Source organism: Varanus komodoensis, unplaced genomic scaffold (genome assembly GCF_004798865.1).
Source record: "Varanus komodoensis strain SLA01 unplaced genomic scaffold, ASM479886v1 scaffold23, whole genome shotgun sequence".
Classification (NCBI taxonomy): Eukaryota; Metazoa; Chordata; class Lepidosauria; order Squamata; family Varanidae; genus Varanus; species Varanus komodoensis.
The window spans coordinates 6,492,416-6,518,172 of record NW_025335627.1 but is presented as its reverse complement, the minus strand read 5'-3'; the positions used below and the strand labels follow the sequence as shown (position 1 = coordinate 6,518,172).

The 25,757-nt window shown below is 38.6% G+C and overlaps 1 protein-coding gene across 5 annotated transcripts in view; it reads right to left on the bottom strand.

The window, feature by feature from the left end:
- The window catches only part of PGAP1 (post-GPI attachment to proteins inositol deacylase 1), a 61,593-nt gene that overhangs the window by 5,690 nt on the left and 30,146 nt on the right, over positions 1–25,757 (bottom strand). For 2 of the 5 annotated variants that reach the window (XM_044432030.1, XM_044432033.1), the window contains exons 12-27: positions 25,332–25,383; positions 25,036–25,113; positions 24,460–24,535; positions 23,267–23,340; positions 23,104–23,155; positions 18,724–18,790; positions 13,046–13,154; positions 12,068–12,106; positions 10,275–10,368; positions 7,988–8,078; positions 7,610–7,807; positions 6,796–6,858; positions 6,230–6,365; positions 4,676–4,726; positions 1,746–1,969; positions 1,218–1,322 (exon numbers count right to left, since the gene is read on the bottom strand). In XM_044432030.1, coding sequence (XP_044287965.1) covers positions 1,218–1,322; positions 1,746–1,969; positions 4,676–4,726; positions 6,230–6,365; positions 6,796–6,858; positions 7,610–7,807; positions 7,988–8,078; positions 10,275–10,368; positions 12,068–12,106; positions 13,046–13,154; positions 18,724–18,790; positions 23,104–23,155; positions 23,267–23,340; positions 24,460–24,535; positions 25,036–25,113; positions 25,332–25,383 — 1,509 coding nt within the window. The remainder of the gene's footprint in view (positions 1–1,217; positions 1,323–1,745; positions 1,970–4,675; positions 4,727–6,229; positions 6,366–6,795; positions 6,859–7,609; positions 7,808–7,987; positions 8,079–10,274; positions 10,369–12,067; positions 12,107–13,045; positions 13,155–18,723; positions 18,791–23,103; positions 23,156–23,266; positions 23,341–24,459; positions 24,536–25,035; positions 25,114–25,331; positions 25,384–25,757) is intronic. The other 3 variants (XR_006414913.1, XM_044432031.1, XM_044432032.1) reach the window with 3 other exon arrangements.

Sequence of the window (25,757 nt, the reverse complement as noted above, 5' to 3'; positions counted from 1 at the left end):
GACACCCCTCATGGACTGTCCTTCAAGTAGTTTAGAGGCAGTAGGTTTGTCCCCATCTGAAGGTGAACAGGAACTAAGTCTGTGTACAGAAACTCTGATAAAGACCCGTTCTGTGCTCTGAATGGCTAGTGACCAATGCCACCAATAATGGAGACATTTCTTGGTACCGTTTCATAAGCGATGGTGAGTGTGAATGAGCCAGTGGCTCACTATTTCAAGGAGATATATCAATATTCTCTCCTTCCAATGCCAATGGGGCCGATTCAGTTGCCAGAACTACAGCAGCAGTCACAAGCATAGGACAGCTCAGACATGGACATGAGAGCAGCAAGTGCATTGTTGGTACAGCACTTGGCACTGACCCAAGCTCTCTTTTTTCATGGCTTTGGTGCTTGGAGCCCTTAGACCCCTGTGCCTTTTAAGCCAGTTCCATTGCCAAAGAGATGGTGAGTGCCTAGCCTGGCATCGCAGCCTCAGCTTTAACTGTGGTCAGGACCTGTCCTGCAGGTGTTGGAAGTCTTGAGGTCAATGCTAATTTACTTGCTGAGTCAGAGGCCATAACTTGGGGGCTCAACACATACTAAGGCTTGTTTCCATAGGAGAGCCTAAACCAATCTACTCTGTTATGGTGGGCTAGTTTTATAAAGTCATGACAATGGGAGCAAGTAACAACCAGGTGCCTCTCTCTCAGAAAAGTTGGAGGGAGTTTCCTGCCACAGTGCGCACATTTCTGAAAAGGCCATACAGCCCATGGAAGCCCAGTGATCTCAAGTAATCAATCACTGTAAGGAAAAGCAAAAATGAAGTACAAAATAATAAGGCAAAGCTAATGGGAAGTAATAACAAGAGTGAATGAGAAAGTTTATAGATAACCTCAGCAATATTGAGAAACACGATCTGAAAAGAACAGAAGCTTCCCCAAGGCAGTCACAACTGCAGCCAAAATAAAACTGAAGGAGAAAGCGGGGACTATTATGGATGCATGCACTGGATGGTGGGGAAGGCTGCCCACCCAAAACCTTCAGTTGCAGGCGTTTTCCAAATGAGGCTCCACAGAGGCACAGAGCCCATATATAAGATGCACAGAGACCACAAAGAACTCTGTTTGCAGAAGGGCACCTTTGGATGCAACCCACCGAGTAATGCAAAGCAAGAAAACCAGCACAAAATGAAAAGGCCTTAAAACACTACACACTGAACAATGACATAGTGAATACCTTGATTTAACTTTTGTGGTACTTGTATTCATAAGTATCTCCAAAATGGCTATGAGTACAAGAGCAACAGATCTATATGGATCAGGATCAAGTCTGCTGTGGTACCTATTGAAAGAGAGACAGGAAAAAACACAAAGAGGTTGCATTTTACTGTGTTCACTTGCAAATGTAATTAGTAGTAACCACAGAATTTTGTAACTAAAATGTATGGCTGACAACGTATCAGTATCTGATCATGCAAGGAAAGGGCAATTTGGGGACAAGAGTGAGAGAAAGAACAAGGGAAACTACACATTGCAATAAAAGATGGTGGGTCAGATGCCACCCTAATTCCACAATAAAATGTTTTTCAGCCCAAAGAACTACTTACATAAGTTATAAACTAATTAATAAATTCTTGTGAGCAGCCTTAAGATTTAAAGACACAAGATAAAATATTTTAAATTAACCAAGTAGAAGTAATGCAGAAACAGTTATGTGTCATGGAAGAGCCCCATTGTGTAAAATCTGCAAATTCAAACTAGTTACCTGAGATTTTTCAGCCAATAAATTAAAGATGGACAACTGAGCAACACAATCCATGTGAGCAAGTTGATGACTGTGGTGTGCATCTTAAGACTGTCTGCAAAGCTGTCCATGGCTGTGGTGCTGCTAGAGGATGTTCTGTCCTCTGAAATGCCACCCACTGATCCACAGTTCTTTCCAATTTCTTTTTGGGAATAGTGTGAACTTTGTTCCAAAGTCTTTGGGGACTATACAAATATAAATATATGAATTAAATTATTTTATTAAAAGTAAGAATTGACAAATTTATAGTGAAGAAACTGAAATCCCTCATTGCCATTTAGGAGCTATGTGCCAAGATATAAGCCCTATTCAGTTGTCTCAACCGATGCAATTGGGAATGCATGAGCAGGAAGAACCTGTGCCTTCTGCTGTGTCACAGTCCTCAGTTCTGCCATTCTCTGTTCCTGGGAGAACCGCTGCAGCAGCGAATCTGTTGTTTTCAAGGTAGTTCTCTGCAAAATTCAGAACCATGCAGAGAAAGATGGGCAGCTTGCCTGTCACTGCAGTTCTCTGGGCACCTGCTGTCTTGAGGAATGATCACCTTGTTTGCAGGGCTGAAAAGTAGTTTGCTGAGACCAATTACCTAAAATGTGGAAGAGTGGTGTTTTGACCTATCTCCATCTTCTTCACAGTATTCTTCACTTTCAGGACACAGTCCATTGCCTCATCTGCCTTTGCCTCAATATGAGAATGGGCATCCAATATGAATAATGCAGAGTGCAGCCAGTCATTGCAATGGAGAGCTGTGTTAGTCCTCTCTAGTCATATAGTAAGTAATTGCAGAAGGAAACCATTTTTTGTGATAGGAAGAATTGGCACCTTGACATAGCTGCCTGGTAACTGGAGACCTGTAAACCAAGGACAGCTGAGGAACAGATTATCTGACCCATTAAATCCAGTCTCTGGCCTTCCTTGTCCATGTGTGAAGAAAGTGGTTTATGCAGCTTCCCTAGGAAGACACTACAATGCTTTGAGTTTTGCAGTAGATGTGGAAAAAGGAAAAAGAGCATCTTTCTTTTGGACCTAGTACATTCCTTCAAACCTCTTAGATATGGGCACCATGGGTGATGGTGTCTTCCAGTACTGTTAGATGGTCTGTAAGAGAATTGGCAAAAATGGTACTGTTATTGGGGGACAGGCCTCTGTGTAAGCTACGAAGACAGGGTCTTTCATGCTCAGTGTCCGCCGCTGGGTGTTGAATTCAAGTAAATACGGCCATTGGGGCAACTTGCTCACACAATGCTTCATGTCTTCAGATGGAAAGGCAGGATCTTGGTTCTGCACCACTATTTGGCAAAAGATCAAAGGCATTATAAAGAAAGAGGCTAAATCAGAATGATAATCTCCCATTGTAGATTGCAGAGAGACATTACAGGCACTGGACATCAGAAGAGGAAAAGATGGACATGAAGTTGTATGCCGCAGTAATGACTGAGATGGCACAGATGGTGGGGGGCAAGCTGCATGCTGAGTGAACCACAACGGCTGAGGTGACAGCAGAGATGGCAGAAGAAAACCCTCTTCTGCAGGAGGTCTTGTAAGTAAGACCAAAGGAGATGACTCCCCCTAGGTACTGTAATTGCTCAAAATGAACTTTTCTATCCCTACATGACTGCCAGTCATTCTGACAATAGGCTCCACTTCATTGGGAGTGATCAATTAAAACACTCAGTGTTGCAGAAAGTTGAGGTTTGCTCTCTTGATCAGTACAGATTAACTTCATGCCTCCTGCTGCAGTCTAAATCCCTAGCTTGTGGTGAGTCACAATGGTACAGAGTGGGGAGTAAGAGCTCTCCTGCTGTACTTGATCTTGAGCCAAAGATGTTTGTGAAGTATGTTAGATTCTGTCTTGAATCAGAGATGGCAACTGATCCCTTATCTTGTGTTCCAAAATAGTGGTGATGGTTCTGGCTCTTGGCTCTGTATCAATGGTACAGCTGGAATCAGAAGTGATGGAAATACCAGCAGTACTGACATCTGAATCAAAGTACAATATTTATTTCACTCAACCATTGTCTCCTTCTTCAAATGTGATACTGAGATCCCTGCCCTCTTTTTTCAGCTGAAACCATGAAGGACATTCCAAGGGTCAGTAGGCTCATGTGTGTTCTGGACAGAACTTCTTCCTGCCTGTACTTAAGCTGAGTTGGGGCCCAGGAAAGCAGGTCAGGAATGAGACAGTGTTCCACCTTATATTCTCACTCTCCGCTGGATGCATTCTCAGTTGCATAAGTAAATGATTTAATAGGGCTATAATTCTAGGCCCTTCTCTCCCAGGGCTTTTATGATGCCAGTGGTACCACCACTACAGCTTGTTACAAGAAAATGCAAACATTTGCCCATTTCTTGGTGCCCACCCCCCAATACTTTTGACTACAATTCCTAGTGTCCCAAACCATTGGCTGGGGTTAAGGGAAAATGAAGTTCAAAACATCTGTGGGGTACCAGATTGGGGAAGATTGCCCTACCACAGAACTAGACAAAGGCAAAACAAAGGAGGCAGAGCTAGAATAGGGGAACACTGCTACCTGAACATACAAGTAGCTTGACAAAAGCACTACAAGAAGATAAATTTCAGACTGGTGGGTGGAATTAGCATGGCAAACTCCAGTTTGAAGGAAGTTTTTCACCACAAGAAAAGAACAGGAGACCTTCTCAGGGGATAGGCTCCCAGTCTACTCACAATGTCAGATTCAGGCCTAGGGTTGTGGCAAAAATTTCTTGTGGCCAATAGGGGGCAGCAGACACTTTGGGTGGTTTTTAAAATTTTAAACAGGTATTCTGCTGTATCTTGAACCTGACAGACTGCTCACCAGAACAAATACAAAACAGAAACTTCATTCCATTTATTATGTTTCTATACTGCTCTCTGGAGGCTTTAAAAGACTTACCGTATTAAGGGCACTTAATTCTGCTCTGACATTTGAATATAATTTAATAACCTGAAAAAATAAACATTTATTTTTACTGTGACAACACATATTAGAAATTCATTTTAGAGCAAACCATTATAAACTGTCAGGCAAGGGCATGATGGGCATGCATCAAAACAGGCCCTTGCATATGTGAAGAGAAATTCCATCTTCATAAGGAAATTCCCCTATGTCTTCAACACCCAATTCAACCAGGCTATTCAGAAGGATACCACGGGTCATCTGAACCCAACTAGCCCTCCCCATCATGAGTTGTGTGAAGCACACAGGGTAGGAAAAGAGGCAAAGCCCCTTTTCACTCTGGCTGAGCTAGCCTGAGTCAGGTCATTGCCACCCCCCCAATATCCAAGTAGCATAATGGAGCAAGCATCATGGGGTTGGTGGCCCCTACCTTGCTTGCTGTGCTTACTGCAGCTTCCCCTGCCCCACCTTTACCCCCTTTTGCTTTGTTTTCAGAGATTGCAGGACAGCCCCTTCAAAGTGCCCAAGTGGATCGTTAGAAGAGCTATCTCTGTTTGTCGCCCCTTTTAAAAGAAAAAAAAATAGTGCAAGAAATGTGCAAATGTTTCAAATTCTAAATTTGTTTTCTTAGTTAAATTTGTTCAAGTGCATATGTCCAAAATGGGCAGCCTTGCCAAAGGCAATTCCCAGGGCTGTCTGATATCAACATGCAGAAGGCACCCAACAGGTGTATTGACCCTGAGAGGTTACAAAGGCCTTTATTTTTCACTTTGCTTTTTCCTGGCAACTGTCAAAATATGAGCTGTCAAGAGAAACCAATGCTACAAATGATCTTTGCTCACAAACTGATGTGCCAGTAGACCATCCCCTTTATGGTGAGGTCCTCCAAGGTTTGGTTTTGTTGGTTTAAGACCTACTCTTGTCGGTGTCTGCACACTCTTCCCAAGATGCTAGGTACTCAGGAAAGCAGAAAAGTGCAAAACACCTCTTTTGCAGGAGTACAGAGCTTTGACAGCTACCTAAGTTCCAGCCCTTTTTAAAAGGATTTTTGACAAGACTATATAGGTTTCTTTGAAAGAAAAAATGCAGAAGGCATATGCCCCCCTCAATGTAAAATTCTACCCTACACAGCTTACTCACAGAATGGGTTGTTGCAACATGTGATCCCAGCCCAGTATGTAGAAGGTATGTTCTCCATCTACCAGCCATATGTCTGGGTTCACTAGTTGAACATTCAGGTGTGTAATAGGTATTACATCCATAAATTTCCATGCCTCTAGGCCATACCAATGATATCTCACACACAACCGATAATCAGTCACGCAGGGCAAATGAACTAGACTGAGATACGCACGTGTAAATGTAAGTGCAGATGTAAATCTATATACAGATGAGCTGGATAAGCCAGAGCAAGAACAATCTTATGCTTTTGTATAGTTGCTTAGCATCTTACCAGTGAACAGATTATTCAGACTAAACTAGTCCAAAAGTTGTAAATTTCAGCATTTTAATTAGACACCAATTCATCCTTGCAGCTTACTGGTTAAATACCTTGAATATGTAATGAAAATAAGTTATTATTATAGCCAATGCTCCACACGTGGTCCAGCTAAGAAAAAACATGAAAGCAGCAACACACAATCTTCTTCGTGTAATCAAACAGTTGTCCAATGAAAGTCCAGAGGGTCTAGTAAATGGAAAATAAACACAAAGCATGAATTATTTATTTTTTTTAGAAAGAGTTTTATGCCAAACTATAGATTGACTTTCCTGATCTAGAACCTTCAAACCATGGTTCAGAGCCACCTGTTCTGCTTTTGTTTTCCATTGTTTCAGGACACATCTTCATGAAGTGATAAATTCACTTGCATATCTGTGGTGCAATGGGGTTAGGGGTGCACCAATAGGCATAACTATAATTGTAAATTCATTTCAGTTCTTTGCTGGCCAGTTAAAAAACACACTTGTCAATTTAGATATCATATACAAAGAGGCAGTGTGGTGTAGTTGTTAAGAGCATGGGACTGGGACTCAGACGATCTGGGTTCTAGTCCCCGCTCAGCCATGGAGCCAACTTGGTGACTTTGGGCCAGTCACAGACTCTCAGCCCAACCTACCTCACAGGTTTGTTGTTGTGGGGATAAGATGGAGGAGGAGAATGATGTAAGCTGCCTTGAGCCCTTTGTAGGAAAAAGACAGGATATAAATCGAAAAATAAATAAATATATAAATATTAACCACTATTCTTAGTTAACTATGGCTTGTGGAGATGTACTCTGAGTAGTGGTCTTGTGGGCAGCCCTTTGGGATTCTTTCCCTTCATATTTTTTGGTAAACCATGGTTACCATTACAAACAATGGTATGTCCAAACTATACATTACCCCCTTCAAATGTAAAGGATTGAAACCTTTGAATTGTGGTGCTGGAGGAGACTCCTGCAAGTCCCTTGGACCGCAAGGCGATCAAACCGGTCAGTCCTAGAGGAGATCAACCCTGACTGCTCTTTAGAAGGCCAGATACTGAAGATGAAACTCAAATACTTTGGCTACCTAATGAGAAGGAAGGACTCCCTGGAGAAGAGCCTAATGCTGGGAACAATAGATGGCAAAAGAAGAAGGGAACAGCAGAGAATGAGGTGGCTAGATGGAGTCACTGAAGCAGTTGGTGTGAACTTGAGTGGACTCCGAGGGATGGTGGAGGACAGGAAGGCCTGGAGGAATGTTATCCATGGGGTCGCAATGGGTTGGACACGACTTCGCGACTAACAACAACAACAAGTCATATGGTAGTACAACTTGTCTGTAGGGAAGCCACACTTGCCTATATACCATGTGCAAGATTCTAAAAAACCCTTCAAGGTTAGCCTTCATCCTCTCAATTATCCTTTCGCAAATTCACATTTTATTAGTAGCTTATATATTGGTTTTTACCTGATCAAAACTAAGTACAAGAAGGACGAGAGCCTTATCGATGAATCCAAGAGCATTCCACCCCAATAGGCTATGCCAGTGCCAAACATAAAGAGAATCAGGGATATAAACGGAAAGCACAAGTCCTGGTTGCTCAGTGTTACCACATCCAGCTCTGGCAAGAATAATAAATTCCAGATTCCTTTGAACCAGTTAAGCCTGGAAAAAATGCACAACATTATAGCTGTTTGCTTTGATTACTGAGAAACCCAGACATTTTAATTTTAACAACAAAACCACTATTTGATACATGTTATAGAATTATATACAAAAGGCAGTTTATTTGCTTTAAGCAGATTTCTGGGGGGACACAAGAAACAATATTAGAAAGGAACTTACCCCAATAAGAATTTAATAATATTCACAATGGGTTCTACTTTATAGGGTTTGGCTGCTTTAGTAAGTGCAGGAACAAAATCTGAGCACTGGCCTAGAACAATAAAAACAAATCTTAAGTCAACTATCCACAACAAAATAAAAACTAAATATTCAGAAATTCAAAAATATCCTTTAATGTAAATTTAATGAAATTACTGTATTCTTATCAATCAATTCCATTACTATAGCACAGATACTTTAAGGAAGCAAACTAAAAATATTAGCTAAATTCAGTTCTAGAATAATCAACAGCAAAAGAATTTAATGATAAGTGGAAATTGTATCACACATATCTTAATGGGGATAGTAACAATGGAAAAATATAGGTAAATCAGGAATAGAATTTTTGGGAAAATTGTTTGAGATTAGAAGACTCTGAAGTGCATTTTAACTTAATGTTAAGTGCTAAAAATACATTTAAGTAGAAATGATAGTAATTGTTGATTTACAGTGATTTCTTTTTAAATACTTGACATTCTATGTAACATTTGTTTAAAAAAACATTGGTGTTTCTTTGTATTTTTACTTGTATTCTTATTTTTCCTTCTTTTTCCTTACTTGAAACTTTATGTTATTAAAATAAATTAAAATATAATAATAAAAAGTATTTCCCAATAACTTACTAGTTAGGGGGAAATGCAGTACTTCCTGCTTTAAAAAGAATAATCAACAGCAATAGATTGTGGACAACTAGCCACAAGGCTGTCAAGTCATGTAAACTGGACCGCATCCCACACAGTGGCACATTTTTGGCAACAAGCCACCCTGACAACCCATGGCTTACTCTTAGTGGGACCACGATGGGTTGGGGTGTTATCCACACCCAGTGGACTCACCCCATTGTGAGTTCAAGGAAGGAGAGAACAGGTTATTCAGCAAAATGCCCATGCTGCTCTTGCTAAGTTCACCCATGTCCCCTTGTCCCACTGATGGTTGATCCTGCACTAAGGGCACTTTGGAGAAACTGCCACTGGCTTACTCTCCCCACTCCCTTACCCACCCCTTTTCAGTTGCAGTCACAATTGTTCCTCCTCCTCTTCCCCACTGTTTTCATTGCTCTTCATGAGGTGTCCCTATGACATCTCATTCAAAGTGCTCAAGAGGCACATTGGAATATTCATCACCAGTTTGTCACTTTTTGATGTTTTTAGGTGTGAACAATCTGTACAAACATTTCATTATTTTGTGGAGAAATAGAATTGTGGGAGTGCATAACTGCACAGCATCAACTAACAAAGTCTTGCCTGATCAATGCACAGGTAAGTGCCTCCTGTCAAAGTGCAAGAGGCAACATCATTGGACACCAACCAGGCTACAAATAGATTCATGTGTTACTTTGCTTTTCACTTAACAGTGGTCAAGAGAAAAGCAAAGCCATGAGAAGATCTTGACTCAAAAATGGGGTGTAATCCTCTAGTTTTGTAGTAGAACTCTGACAGTTCTCAGTCTCTTCCACCTTTTCCCCAGTCTTTAGGTAGTCCAGAAAAAATACAATCCCTCTTTTTGTCAGCACTTTCTTCTGAAAGAAGAGGTTTTTAAGTGGGGAGTGTTTAACCAAGATTTTTGACTGGGCTAAACAGGATTTTATGACTGCAATGTGGTATCTCTCAAAGCACTCAAGCTAAGCTAGCCCACCCCAAACCCACATATAAGTGACAAGCAGGTATTCACCAGTGACTATAATAGGATCATGATCAGAACAGGGAGAGGAGTCAGGTTCAGTCATAGGTCCCCTGTGATAATGGTGGGAGGATCAAGGGGGAAGGATGTGGGGGACAACCCACCATGAGCCTGAACACACACAGTGTAGCTTTATTTGCAGGAGGGGTTGTTATGTCATGCAAACTCACAGACTAAATATTTGTGAGGAAGGATTGCTAGTTACAAATATGCATTTCAGTATTTTTCAGCTTGCACAACTGATAAAAAATCCCATGAAGATTAAGAAATCAATCTCTCTCAAGCTTTAGTAAAGTCTTGACCTTAAAAAACTCTACCCTCCATAGTAAAGTTTTTATTGTAAAACATATTCCTTCTGGAGTCAACAAACTAAAACTTCCATTCTAATTTTTAATAATTGCCTCATCTTTGATTATTTAAAGAGTTATCTTGCAACTGATTTCAATGTTATTTTTAAGAGGAATAGCAAGGTAATTATATAACTACATATGATATGTACTATATAATATTGTCTAATTTTATTATGATCAACAAACCTGTGCTTAAAAATCTTTTCATGTAATGTTACCTGTTGAAATTAGGGACCTTAACTGTCTTCCATAGGCAAGAAGGATATTAGAAATAATGTACACAGGAAGGGCACCACCATAGAATCTTATTACCTACAAAACAAAGATGTTTTACAAAGAACTGGAACATTTAAAAATCACCCTATTTTTATACTGAGAACAATATGGTACTTAAAAGAGCACCTTTTCCTAGGCATTACACCTATGCAATCTCAGGTGCATCTACAGCATTGAGGCAACAAAAAAGCAGTTTCCCCAAAAATATCCAGTGAGTTTATGGGTGGACTGAGAGTCTCCACACATCCTTTTAATCAATACATTTCACCAGTTATGTACTTAACAAGTACATCAAAATTAACCCATAGGGCGCGAATGTGAAAACAGCAATGTTTCTATATAATCTGGGCGCGGCGTTCCTGCCAAAAACAGTTAAAGCTATTAAATCTTCCCGGCAACAGACACTGCACAGGCGCAGCACCCATAATAAGTTATGCACAGACGCCACGATGAGGAGGAGAAGGGACTCCAGAAGCCTCTCTCAGAAGTGCCAGTCAAGTACAGAGCTAGCTTGACTGCTGCGTCTTGTTCCCACCTGAGGAATGAGAAGCAAAACTAAGGCATGCTCAACTGGCAACTTGCAAGGGCTCCTGCTACAAGTGCTGGTTGAGTGAGCAGAATTTATGGTGCCGCTCCCTCTGGGAATTGCCTCATTATCTCCAAGCACAGGCTAGAGGTAACAAAGGGAGTTCTCTCCCAAACTCTTTACTTGGTAGCCTCCTGGGCTGCATGTAGGGGTTGGGGAAGGGACTTGGGGGGGGGGGGTCTCTGAGTTTTTTCAAGAACCAAACTTTTACTAGTTGATGCACTTCGACCTGCACTCCTGTCACAGAAAGTGAGGCTGATTTGGGTGGGTTATGGGCAGAAACATAACTTCTTTGCCTTCCTTAAAATATTCTTGGGCTATGGCATCAAATGCTGGTTAAGAAGAGTGGCTTGGTGTTTGGGGACTTAAAATGAGTTTATAGCCCTGAGCAAGTCATTTCTCTGGTCTGCATGAATTTTAATTCTTACTTTCAGTTTGAACAGATATACTGGGTTCAGCTGCAGTGAATGGATGTAAACCATGGAGGGTGTTGCTTGATTGCAAGAAACATTCTAGTACATGCAAAAGCTGAACTTCTAAAATCAGGTTCCCACACCTGAAAACCCAGCTATTGCACTACAATTCCTATTGCTACTGGCTGGTGATAATAGAACCTAGTCTGGCACCATCCTCTGGAGTCCCATGATTGGGAATGGCTACTTTGGATGAACAGTCTTTTAATTTACACTTTCTGACCCACCAGGTTTTGTGGATGGGGATGGTTTGGCAAAATGGATAGACTTGTGTAGCACCCACACTTTTGGAAGGCATCACCTAGTATTGCCAGGGATATATTTTCAACCACTTTCTATAGATTCATACATGCACTACACTATTGATCCAGTAAGGTGCATGTAAGTTACAAAACACGTGTTTCTTAATCTTATGTGGAGAGGAGTTGTTGTTGTTATATTGCAAGGAACCCAAGGCTGCTCACAAGATTTTTCCTCTTCTCTCTATTTTACATTCACAACAACATCCCTATGAGGTAGATCAGGCTGACAGTCCATGACTGGCTCATAATCATTTGGTGAGCTTCAGGTCTCAGCTTGGTTCTCCCAGGTCTCCCATCCAACAACTCTCACCACCATGGCTCACAGGCTTTCTGAACAATTAGGAAAACTTCTAAGTTAAATAGAATTTTCTTACCTGACCAAGAACTTGCAGAAAAGAGGTCTTGATAGTTACCTAATTCAACACACACAATAAAACCCCCTTTAAAACACATTAGAACTTTAAAATGGAGTTAAAATTTTCAAAAAAAAAATCCCAGTATAACAGAAAATCAGGTGCGCAGTCTGGGCATGCTTATTGATCCAGCAATTTCAGTGGAAGCCCAGATGGCTTCTGCTGCACCAAGAGCCTTCCATCAGTATAGGAAGGCTTCTTAGCCATAACAGTCCATATTCCAGAACAGAGTACAGCAATGCGTCGTGCGTGAGGCTATCTCTGAAGAGCATATGAAACCCTCAGAGTTCTTTTTTTTAATTACTACACTGGGTGCCAATCCATAGACAAGCACAACGTAAAGGCTGTTATTAACATACAGGCCCCTTAACCAGTTTGGGATTCCGATACCTGACAATTGCTTTACTTCCAGAGGAGCCTGCCCAAGTGTCACATTCTTCCATGACATGCTTTTCCATCTACCCCTTCCTTCTGAATTTAGGTGGATAATTACTAAAGGGATGGCCTTCTCATCTTTAATCCTTCACATGTGAAATGCCCACCCCAAAGACACACCTAGCACCAATACTGATGTCTTTTCAGCATTAGGTATTTGCCCAGGTCCTCCAGAGCTCTACCCAATTAGCTTCGTTGCTTCTGCTGTGTTATTTTATGTATGTTTTATAATTGATAACTATTTTATTTCTGTCATTTTTATGATTCTGTAAGCCACTGTAAGAAAATGCTAGCAGAAGAAAAGCATATAACTCTTCTAATAAATCAAATAATTTAAAATGTGCTCACTGAACTCATTGTTAAAGTAAAAAATCCAATTGTAACCCATCAAGGACGATTTCAAAAGTTGTTCACTTGACTGTCTTTCACTACAATATGGGAAATAGACCCGTTTATTTTGAAGGAAAATAGGAGAAATCTAACTTTTTGACAGATTTTACTTACTTCATATTGACAATCTGAGGATGAATAAATAGTCAACAGTGGAACAGTAGTGTCATTTTCAGGCTGTGCAATGTGAAGTTTTGCAGAAATCTCAGTCGAAGATGGGACCCTATGAATACATTATATTAGTCTGTAATGAACACTCATTCAATCTAAAATCCATGGTATTTGCTACCAATGTGAAATAGCGTATGGTCCTCAAACTTGAGCATGGGTCCTCAAACTATAGCCTGCGGGCCGGATCCGGCCTGCCATGCCCATTTATCCAGCCCGCCTTAGAGGTTTTAGACTCACTCAGAGAAAATGATCTCTGAGCAAGCAAGCTGCTGCCTCACCGCGCATGCACCCGCTGCCGCCCACCTTGCCGTGCACAGCAGCTTGCTCGCTCAGAGATCATTTTGGACTTGCTCAGAGAAACTGGCCCCCTGTTGAAAAAGTTTGAGGACCAGCAACATGCACCTGGACACTGTAATTTATATTCCAAATTAAGACACGTTTAGACACTGCAAATTATATTCCAAATCCTACTTGTTATTTAATTACAAAGGTATCTAAATCAGACATTAAGAGATGGCATTTTTGGAAGTTGTCCAGTGCATTTGTACTGACACTAATAAAAGTTTCTGTAGGGAACAGTGTTTGAGACCAGGATTGAATCTAGCTTCCAAACTCCGATTAAAATAGGCTCCCCCAATTATACCAGTGCAGACATAATGCTAACATTCAGTGATGAAATTTTGGCTAAAGATAACAGTAAAAGGAAAGGAAAAGTTTGTCAACGTGGGACATAAGAAGAATATATAAGCCCATGATTAAGAGGTCTGGAACATTATGGGTAATCCTATGTAGAAAAGACCCACTGAAATGAATGGGGCTTCAGCAGTAACAAAACTATCTATACTTAACCACAGTGTGCATTTCTTTCAAGTGAATTCCCTGGAATAATTCTAAGAAGGCATACACATGGTAGGCATCATTACAAGCCCACATCTTTGGGAATTTGTGAGGAAATATGCATTATCAGAAAACTGCCCCTGAAAACACTCCATACCTTTCAATTTGCAATGTGGCCCTTCTACTTATGTTCCTCCACTAGAATGTCTACGAGAATCCCACGAGGGGAAAAAGGTACACTCTCTGTCTTGGATGTGTACCATACATGAGGCAGTCTGAGAATGTCAGAAAAGCTGAGAACAATGCCACAGAGGCCAGTCCTTCTCACTTGACTGGTCTCCTGGCAGGTTCATACAAGGCATAATGGCCAAAGCAGAGACACCAAATTAAGATGCCTCCACCCTTTTAATAAATAATGGTTGCATCATTAGAAGAGGACAGACATCTCTAATGGGCGTTGGGAGAAGGAAACTCCTGAAGGACTGGGCAGCACTAGCAGTTGTCTTTACAGACAAAGGACAAGCTAATACAAATTAGTACTGTGCGGAAGAAAGCAATAATAAACTATTTCTGAATATATGTTACCTTTAAAACCCTGTGATAAAACAAGAGATAGTGCCTGAAGATGGGACTCAACTAGCTACTGGGGAAAAGCAAAAGACAAATATGAATAACACTGTCATTAATACTGCAACTCTATCAAAGCCAAAAGGAAGTCTAGCAGTTGAAATGCCCGGAGGCAAAAGGAAAATCTGATGCTGCACTACACATACAATTGGAACCAGAAACCATAAAGCAAGAAATGGAAGAGACATTGCCATACTTAGTATGGGCAAACTCAAGTGGACAGGAATGGGGCATTTGCAGGGAGGCAAAACCAAAGTGCTTTCTTTTGGAAATGACAAACTCAGAGGAAAACGAATGGCTCTAATAATGAGGCAAGGGGCTGTAATGTGAAATCTGACTGAATCATAACAATCAGAATTCAGAGAAAACCTATCAACATAAACATCATTCAACTTTATTCAGCCAACATACATGGCTAGAATGCAACAGTAGGAAACAAAACAGAATCCAATATTATGAAAGAATGTAGTCTAGGGGTAAAAACAAAGCAGAAGAGCAAATTATAGAATTCTCAGAAGCCATCTATCTATCACAAATGCATACTTCAAGTAACCAACCATATACATGGACATCACCAGATGGCCAATACAGTAATCTCACAGATTATGCATTTGGAAACAAGAGATGGAGAATCTGTATTCTTGCTGCCAAAACAAAACAAGGAGCAGATTGCAGTAGTGACCTTGAACTCTTAACATCAAAAATCAGAGGGAGGGGTGCATTCTGGTAATTGCATGGATCACACCTTAAATGTGCCACTCCAATGCCTTGTGAAGATTTATGAGCTGTGTAAACATCCTGATTCTCAGATAAGTTAAAGGAAATGATTCAGCTTTAAGTGAAGCTAGAGATAAGAAAGCAGTATTTACAAAATCTTGATTTGTCCCAGCCCAGGAGGAAAGGCTGTGATAAAGGGTTCTAAAAGTTTGTTTTAAGGCTAAACATTTGTAACCTGCAATAGTTTTGCCTAATTTGAACTGAATATCAAAGAAGATTGTAAAGATGAATAGTTAACAACTTATGAGTTATGGAGAATTTTCACAGACAAAAAAAGCAGGGGAAGGAAAGCTGATTGTGACATGTTAAGACTGGAAGAGTATGTTTAAAGAGCTCCCCGTACTAGACTGTTTGTTTGCTTCTTTGTGTATTTATAGGCCGCCTATAACTGCCAAGGCCTTCCTAGGTGGCTAGGTCACAAAGAAATCCAAAGCAAGAAATCAGAAAGTCATTAGATCTGTCTTTAACTAGAATTGTTTCTTCAGAATTGTAGGGAAGAATATTAGGAGGAGTCCAAGGAAAGAGGGAGATGGAATTGGAAATGAAAGGCCTTAGGAAAATGCTTGAGTCAGGCATTAGAGAGCTAAGAGAAGACCGTGAAAAGGTCAAAAGGTAGAATTTTTTCAGCTAGAAGCTGACAGCTCTTTTTTTCAAATATGTTACAAATTTGGAATAAGTATAAGGGAAAGTTTATGCCATCAATTTTGCCATTATGTCCAATTACTGAATTAGAAGGTTCCCATTACATTTGAAAGAGATTTTACTTACTTACTTACTTACTTGCTTATTTATAGCTTTTGTATGCCGTCCCCCATGGGAAAAAAATAAAGAAAAAACAAAGAATTGGATTAAAAGATTGGCTAAAGAAAATGAATAAAAATGGGGAGATAAAAGCAATACTAGGAAATGAAAAAATAATTTGGTATAATGTGATTCAAATAAAATGTTGGACTAGAGAATGGATAAATCAAAGAGGTAGATGCAGGAATTACACTAAACTCGATATGATTATAGAAAAGGAAAAACAAGAGAATATGAGTATGAAAGGGATAGTATGTAAAATTTATAAGATATTGTTAGAAGAACATGGGGCACACAGTATTTTTTAGATTTATCTTACTTGTATGGTTAATTTTATATTTTTTGTTTTAGTTGTAAGTTTTGTTTGGCAGAATTTTAGATTGAAAAAATAATTTAAAACATTTAAAAAATCAAAAATCAGAGGAATGCCGAAAAAGACCACTAACAGAAGCATAGTGCCAAAATAACATTCCTAAAAACTTTAAAGTCCTCATAAAGAACACATTTGCATGATTGAGTTCAACTGATGATACCTAGAGCTGTTTTCTAGAAAAAAGAGCCATTATTAGGGAACACCATCAAATGACAATTCCTGGAGCAAAAGGAAAGAAAAAGCCTAGATGGATGACAGAAGAAAAGACAATTGCAAAGGACAGATGAGAAGCAAAAACAGAAGGTGACAGAAATAGGGTCAGAATCCTAAATGTGACTTTTAAGCAACTATCACATAGTGATAAAAAGATGTATTGCAATAACCAGTGCAAAAAATAGAAGAGAGCAAAAAAAAAAAAAAAAAAGGAAAAAAACAAGAGACCTCTTCTGGACGATCAAAGAAACCAAAGGAAAATTCAAACCTATATTAAGAATGTTGAAAGACCAATGGCTAAACATACTGACCAGCATAAAATAAAAAGGTGAAACCAATATATGGAAATGCTATACAAAAGAGAAAAAAAGATGACAGACTCCTTCAAAGAGGATCCTATGAAGAACCACCTGCAATGTTAGAAAGAGAAGTAAAAGCTGCTCTGAAAGTGCTTTGAAGGAATAAAACACTGTGGTCAATAGGGTACCTACAGAACTATTCCAAACTACAGACACTGAATCAGTCCAAAATCCTATCAAGAATATGCCAACAAATATGGAGAACAAAACAATGGCCCACAGACTAGAAGTGTTTAATATACATTGCAATCTCCAAAAAAGGAGTTGCAAAGGAGTGCAGCAACCAGAGGATCAATACACTAATTTCCCATGCAAGCCAAGTGAAGCTCAAAGTTGCAAAGAATTTTATCCTATATGGAGCAAGCAATGCCTGACATTCAGAGTAGATTCCAAAAAGGAAGAGGCGCTACAGATTATATTACAAATATATATTGGCTCCTGGAGAGCAACTGTAGGCAAAGATGTCAGATAAGGGTATATTTATTCCCCTATGTATTCAATCTGTATGCAAAACATAAAAGGAATGCTGGATTAAAATCAAAAAGGGAACTGAAAATTGGCAGAAGACAGATCAACAAATTAAGATACGCAGAAAGCAGTCCACAATTATAACACCTCCTGATGAAAGTGAAAGAAATTACAAAGCAGGACTGCAACCAAATATTAAGAAAACATAAAACATGATTACTGAATAATTACACAACTTTTATGTCAACAATGAAGGAAATGACATTAATGTTAACTTGAATGTCAACAATAAGGAAAATTATTGTCAAAATCACAATTTTGCATATCTTGGCTGAATTATCAAGTCAAATGGAAATTGTGGACAAAAATTAGATAACAATAGGCTTGCAAGGACAGCACTGAATGAACTAGAAAAGATAATCAAGTATAACAATGTTTCACTGGAGACCAAGGGCAAAATCGTCCACACTACTGCATTCCTGGTCACTATGTATGGGAGTGAAAGTTGTCTAAGGAAGAAAGCTGTCTGGAAAAAACAGGTTTGTAACATGATGCAGAAGGATAGTTTTGTAAATACACTGGACTGACAGAAAGACAGACACATGGGTCCTAGGTCAAGTCATGCTAGAACTTGCCCTGAAAGTAAACATGGTGTAACTAAGGCTATCACTATTTGGGTACACCACAAAAAGGCAAAACTCACTGGAGAATACAGTAAGAGAAAAGGCAGGAAAAGGAGAGGAGGAAGACCAAATATGAGGTGGGTCAATTCTATAAAAGAAGTTACAGTCTTGAGTTTACAAGAACTAACTGGGGCAGTCAAGGACAGACATTTTGAAGGGCATTCATTCATAGGGTTGCCATAAATTGGAGATGACTTGATGGCATGTAACAACTCCACTGAACTGATAAGCAATTGATTTCTTTCTAATATTGTGGGAAAGAAGCAATATTAGAAGATTTTACTATGGACTATTTTTCAATGTTTTGCTGCTATCAAAAATATCTTCAGCCTTCGAAGAGTTTAATCCTCTAATGGCATTGCAAAGAATGTGGCCCCATTCACTTCCATATTGTCATGGTGCATTCACATTGCATATGGAAGTCTCTTACAGTATGATACCTCTTAGCACTGTAAAGACACCAAAAACTGAAAAAATCCTTACTGAGACAAAGTTAAAGAGTCTTCATGTGACCATGGTATATGAAGTCGGTACACATTAGGTTTTCTTTCTGGAAGAAGCAAATGAAAATGCATACTGGAATATAATCCTTTTAAGCTGTTTGAAGTCGCACTACCATAAAAAATCGTTACAACAATTATTAAAATCAAACTATTCAAAACATAAACAAATTAACACACAGGAAAACCAAGTTCAAGGAATGTTTTGCAACTGGATCCTATAATAGACTAATCATAAGAACCCTATATCTTTTTACTGTTTTTTTGTGTTTGCTTCATTAGATTTGTGGGCAGTATCTAATGCTACCCTATCACAAACATAAATTACACAAATAACATAAACTTCCTTTAGAGTAATGTCAACTTGCTTGTTTTCTAGGGAAAACATCACACCAGAATTAATGCTGTGCTAGCGGCAGTTTACAATAGCACAGAGTAATTTATATTAGCAGTAGTGTTGCACTGCATACTGCCCTTAAGAGTTCCAATCCTAAAAATTCCAAATGACAGCTAGAAAGTATAGATACCTCACTCTATAGAAAGATGACAAAGTGCCTGGAAGTAATGGACTGGAAGACCTTTGTAAGCAGCCTGTTCATCAGATGCATGAACTAGGAGTACAAAGGTGGTTGGCATTAATGCACACATTATGTAATAAAACTGAAGGTAAGATAAGCTGACAAAGTAATATTAAGAAAAATTGGAAAAATATGGTTGCATACTGGGATGTTAAGCGTGAACATATAATGGTGCATAACAGTGTGAGTATTCGACAGATCATCAAAGCATAAATCCTGGGGATAATCAGAGTGAAAAGTATGTATAATTTGTATTTCAAGCATTCCCAAATTTAATTCTAATTCTGGAACTTACTATTATGAATAAAAAGCACAAGTAAATGAACCAATAAATTCTAAATATTTGGGATGAGGTTATCTGAAGTACCAACTTTACCTGCATGAATTTGCCCAGACTTAACGTCAGCTCCAAAGCTTTGCTCACAATTTCACTGTAAGATCAATTAGGTTGGCAAGCAAGAGACAAAAGCCTTCTCAGTAACCTCTTCATCTTCAACTGTGAAATCCCTTCTAACTGATGTACATATGGCCCCCTTTTGTTTTAGTTTTGTTTGTTTTTTGGTGCTGCTGGTCTGAAAGTGTGGTAAAAATATTGTAGGTAGAAGTCTTCACGGAATAATTTTTGCCTATCAATTTTATGCTGCCTTTTTATCATTGTTGCAGGATGTTTCACTGTTATTCTTTCTATATTTTATACAAACTTATCTTTTAAGGGCTATACCCTAAAACATATTTCAGGTTAACCACTAAGAATCTGATAGAATTGTATTATTTTTATCAGTAACAACAAACTGAAAGGTTGCATTTTACATTGCTATAAACCAATATGATAGCCTCCAATTGTTTAGAAGCCCAGCATTCCTGACCACTGGTCATGCTGGATAGGGCTGATAAGAGTTGAAGTTCAAAACAAGTGTTGGACACTAAACTGGGCAAGCCACTCTTAAAAGGTAGCCTAAAAACATAGGGTTGTGCCCAATGTGAGCTGTCCACCAGCAGAATTAAAAGTGCATCCAGAAGGGCATCTCCCTCCAACTGCACATTCCAAAATTTGTTCCAGTAGGTTGGAGGGGGACATGCAAAGGGGAGGTTAGTAAAGGGAACCCTCGTTGCATGAACAGCAGTCCACTTGTGGAATTCTGCATGTAGCCCCTATAAATAAATCAGTGGCCTAAAAATATAGGCCTGGCACTGAGCCTATATTATTTTCAGCACCAGGTTAAAACCTTTTTATTTAAACGTCATTTTAAGAATTAGAGTTTTTAGATTTTTAAACTTAACAGTTGCATTTTATTTTATTATTTTATCCATTGTTATTTATTTTTCTTATGATTGTGATGTATTCTCTTTTGCTTATTATTGGTTTAATTTGACAGTATTCCATTAGTAATGACTGTACTTATCATTATTTATTATACTTATTATATTATGGATTGTATTTTCATTGTTCTGATTTTATATTCTGTAAGCTGTCTTAAGACGTTTAGTGAAAAGACAGGATAAAAATGTTTTATTAAATTAAATTAAAAAATAAGGAAACTTTGAGAAAAGTGTCCACCCAATTCAAGTGGAAAATTTAAAAAATGATTGGCTTATATCCCCTTCATGCTTACAGGCACTGACTCTGTAGAAGAATCATAGAATCATAGAACAGTAGAGTTGGAAGGAGCCAAGAAGGCCATTGAGTCCAACCCCCTGCAGTTGCAGGACACCAATTTATATCATCCCATTCAGATGAGTGCCGAGTTCCTTTCTGAATGTCTCTAGTGTGGCATAGTCCATAATAAGATAAGGCTCTAGAGAGCTGGAATAGGGAGATGTTGTTCCTTGCTGGTCACGATAATCCAGTGAAATTCCCAGTCAACAAATCATATAATGACTTTAATATGGGAGCAAGGTACTAACTGCGAACAGTAAAGAAAAAAAGTGTAGCCTTTTCAGTAATTTATTCTAACTTGCATGATTGGGAAAAGAATTGCAAAAGCAATCTAGCTTTACATTAAAGCTTGCGGAATAGCGAACTGGTAATCACCACAGTGAAATTTATATCTTTTTGAGTAGAAGGTGATTTATATGGTATCCATATCACCATGTTTCCTAACTTCTGTATTAAGCTGAATGTTATTTTATTATCTGTTAAACAGAATGTGAAAGCACATGTGCATACACATGTTATCTGATACATCTGAACTGAAAGCAGTCTTCTGAAATATAAGAAGATTAGGACAGCAAATTTAGGCACCTTACTTACCCTGGTGGACATGGAACAGGTATGACACATTTAATTCCCTACATCCACCCAGGGATAAATATACACAAACCTCAATGACCAAAATAGATTTTAGCCCAGGATAGAGTCAAGCTCAGCACTATCTGGCTTACGAGAATGTATCATGAAGCCACATCAGGTGCTCCACAGATAAAACCCCTAAATAGAAAAACTCATCCCACACCAGTGAATGAACTAGAGTTAATTTTCTGGTAGTCCTGTATAAATGATCACATCTCAGAAACATTTACATTGGAATTGTCTTTTCCCCCTTTTAACTCTGTTGGTTGGAAACAAAATCCCATGTTTCTTATTTTTCTTGCAAAAATGTCATCCTAATCCTGATGCCCATAAAATACCAAAAACATAAGGGATTAAGGAAAATAAAATTATGGACCAGAAGAGGAATTGAGTTTTGTATTAATAGTATGTTTGCCTTCGGTATAACCAAAAGATCAGATTCATTTGAAGAAAAGTTGTTCCTGTGATGAATTGCCTATGGTTTGTTAGTAAGTTAACTCTGGGTTGTTTAACCCCTAAACAATCCAGCATTTTCTGGGTTCACATGTCACAAAACAACACAGGGGATGTTAATTCAAAGCAGAAATTATGAGTGCACAGTTTGCATGCTCCACTTCTCCCTGCAATTCCTGTTTTAAACAACCCAGTAATTGCTGCTGCGATGTGCAAGCCAGTCCAATACATTCTTTTCCCTTTATTCATGGGCAGAGCAAATCAAAGACAACCAGAGTAGCTTTCTCAAGATTTGCTTTCAGTTGCTAATAATGCAGGTTTAACCCAGACAAAACAGAGGTACTATTGGTCACTAAGCAGACATACACTGGCATAAATTTCAAGAAATTTTAAATAATATAGCACTCTCCATGAACAACAGAATTCAGTTTGGGGAAGGGGTGCTCCTAGACTCTACTTTTCACTAGGATGAGCTGATAGCAGCTGTGGCCAAGAGTGCCTTTAGCTAGTTGAGACTGGTATGCCAGCTGCAGCTGGTTCTGAAGTAGTCAGACCTGGCACTGGTAACAAATGCCTCCAAGCAGTTACTGTAGTATGAAATCACACTTCAGTCTAGTATACAAGCTGTGCTGAGTTACAAAGTGCATTGTACTACACTTTTAAAAAAGAACAACTGTGTATGGATCTACTGAAAATGAAATTTAGGAAAACCAAACAAAAATGAAAGCTTATTAATTTAGAGGTTGAGGAAAGGAAGATTATCCTTAAAATTAGATGTGTATTACAATTGAATCAGTAGGTTTTAGGAGATCAGGCAAAAGTCTACTGTCAACACCCTACGTCAATAAACAAAAGATAAACAAATTCTATAGAGTCAATTGAATAATATCTAAGGAGCTTAATTTTGTACTGAATCAGGCAAAGGACCTCAAAATTGAATGCAGAAATAATATTATAAAATAGAATGTGTGAGTAATGGGATGCATGCATAGGAGTTATTTTTCTGCACTGGCTTCAAAGTGATTTTAGAAAATAAATTTACCTTTGAGTGATTGGCAGCGGCTCTCTATAAAGATCTTAAAAGCTTGATATATCTAAACAAAACAATACAATACATCTATTTACTAGTATTCCCCCAAATAACTAATTCACATTGGGTTTACTAAAACATAAAAACATATGTACTTCAGAAATCAGTATTATACCTGACCAAAATGTTGAAGCTGAACATTGTGAATAAGGCCAGTAGAATTTAATACGATTTTGCTTGAAGAAAGCCCTGCAGAAATTATTGCCTTGGGTTAGAATTAATTAGTAAAATTTAGAGCAACAATCACAAGGGGAAAATTGTATTTAAAGTCTCAAAATATTTCTGTTAGAGGATTTATGTTTTACATTGGAAGCACTGCTGTGCTACAGCACAGTCCTACGTAAGTCTATCCAGAAATAAGCGCACTCAGAAATAAGCCCCACTGACCTGGTCTGGACAATATAACAACCCATAAGGAGTAATTAGTCACAGTGAAGTTGTCATGTCATCTGAATGTGGACTGCTTCCCACACAATGGCTTGTTTGAGGGCAGCAATAGGTTGTCATCATCCAAACCTGGAATGCCATTTCATCTTGGGTTGCAGGGATTGGCCACTGAGCCATCAGGCAAGAGCAGTGGAACCTTTGCTGTTCTTTGTGATCTTACTGCTGCTGCCACCAGAGACAGCCCCTTTATTAATATCCAAGTAGCACTCTGCAGCCACTGTCACTGGTTTGCCCACCCTTTTAAAATTACCCCCTGCAAAAAAAAAAAAAAGGCACAATTTTATTTTATTTTTGCTAGTCTTTTGCAGGCACATACTTAGGACTATCCAATATGAATAGTCTTGCCTGGTTGACTTCCTTGTCTGCTTCAGCTGTCAAAAGTGAGGGTGAAGTAGAGTAGGCAACACTAATGGAAACTGTCAAGGGGAATTTGCATATTGGAAATTTGCACATAGTTGCTAGGGTCCAATTACCCAGCTGTCAAATGAAAAGCAGCAATAAAGTGGGGAAGCAGCCAAAAAAGGTGCATCAAAAGGGTAGGGGAATGTTATCTTCCTATTGTTGATGAGATTCTTTGGCTTTCAGCTGTTGAACTGACAGATCCCAATGCCCTCTACCTTTTCAACTCTTCCCCATGTCTCAAGCTACTTCAGAAACAGGACTTATTAACTCCTGCCATTCTTTGGTGTACAGCCATTGACTTCAATAGGACTCACTGTTAGGTAAGTGATAGCTTAACTGCCCAGACAACTTTTTATAGAAATGTAATATATAAATAAAATATAGCCATAATGTGGAAAGATATTTAAATGCATACAAACAAGTACTTTACATTTGTTAAATGCAATGAATTAAACCTACCAAAAGTAAAAAGCTGGGTCACAGGAAGTTGCAGTGTTCTTGATGTTTCATTAAAGAATTCACAATCCAAAGTAAACTGCAACAAATACAAAGTAATTTTTCTCAGACTTACTCCAAATTACTAGGAGTGGCCCACATTATTTAATTTTCAGGAACTGGTGATAGGAAGCACAGTTTCTAATTTAGGAAAAAGAGACACGGGTTCAACAGATGATTCATTAAGCAGACTAGAGCAAGTATGACTTCTAATCAAGTTTCTTTTACAGAAGATTGCAAACTCAAATAACAATAGCAGGCACTTCTGTGTCAAGCACAGATATTCAGCAAATAGCAGATCTGAAAACTAACTGCTGCCATTTTACCACCAATACGTAGACTCCTTGCCTCCTCAAACATATTATTTGGAACTAAAAGTCATTTCTACAGACTTAGAACATTGGTGAACAAAAAATAGCAGCTCTTCTCTCTAGTTGTAACAATTGTCCTTTGACACAAGCTGTAATACACCAATTTAGTGAACAGTACTCAAATGTCTTTTCTTGGATACAAGTAAAACCTGGTATCTCATCTTTTTACCTTATTACTACTGACAGCTGGTACATGCAGTACAAGGTAAGTCAAAGAAGGATAGTCTTCCAGTTTCAGAGTTACAGTCTAAAAACAACACAGAGGAGCAACATTTTATGAGAAACTTCAGAAATCAGAAAAGAGGTCTTTAAAAATGTAACTAAATGTTATAGTTAAGCCTTCTAAGTAGCTTGTAGCAATTCTCTCAATTATATTTGGTGCACTTGGCTGCACTACACTGAACAATTTTATTAATTTTTTGTTTTTATTTTAGAGAATAAATAAAAGTTTATTGATAATTTTACCTTAACTGTTGGCAGTAATTCAGCTTGCCAAGTCAAGTCAATTGCTTGCACACTGTGAATGTTATATCAAGGTGAAAATATTAGAGATTCTGCACTCAAATATGTCAGACAATGTTCATTCATTTTACTGGAACACCTGATATAGTAGGCATTATCACTATGTACCATACAAAAGGATCCCTTTTTAATATTTTGAACAGTGAACATATTATGAAAACAATTCTATCATCATTACTACTGATACTTGCAACCAGTATACTACAGCAATTAGTGTACAGGATTAGCTGCTAAAACCCAGGTTCAAATCATAGAAGATTTGATTGTATTTAAACTTAGCCATGGCACATAATGACACCTGAACATGGATGCCCTGCAGTTTATTAAACTGGCTTGCAATAAACCATACTTAATATTAAACACACTACT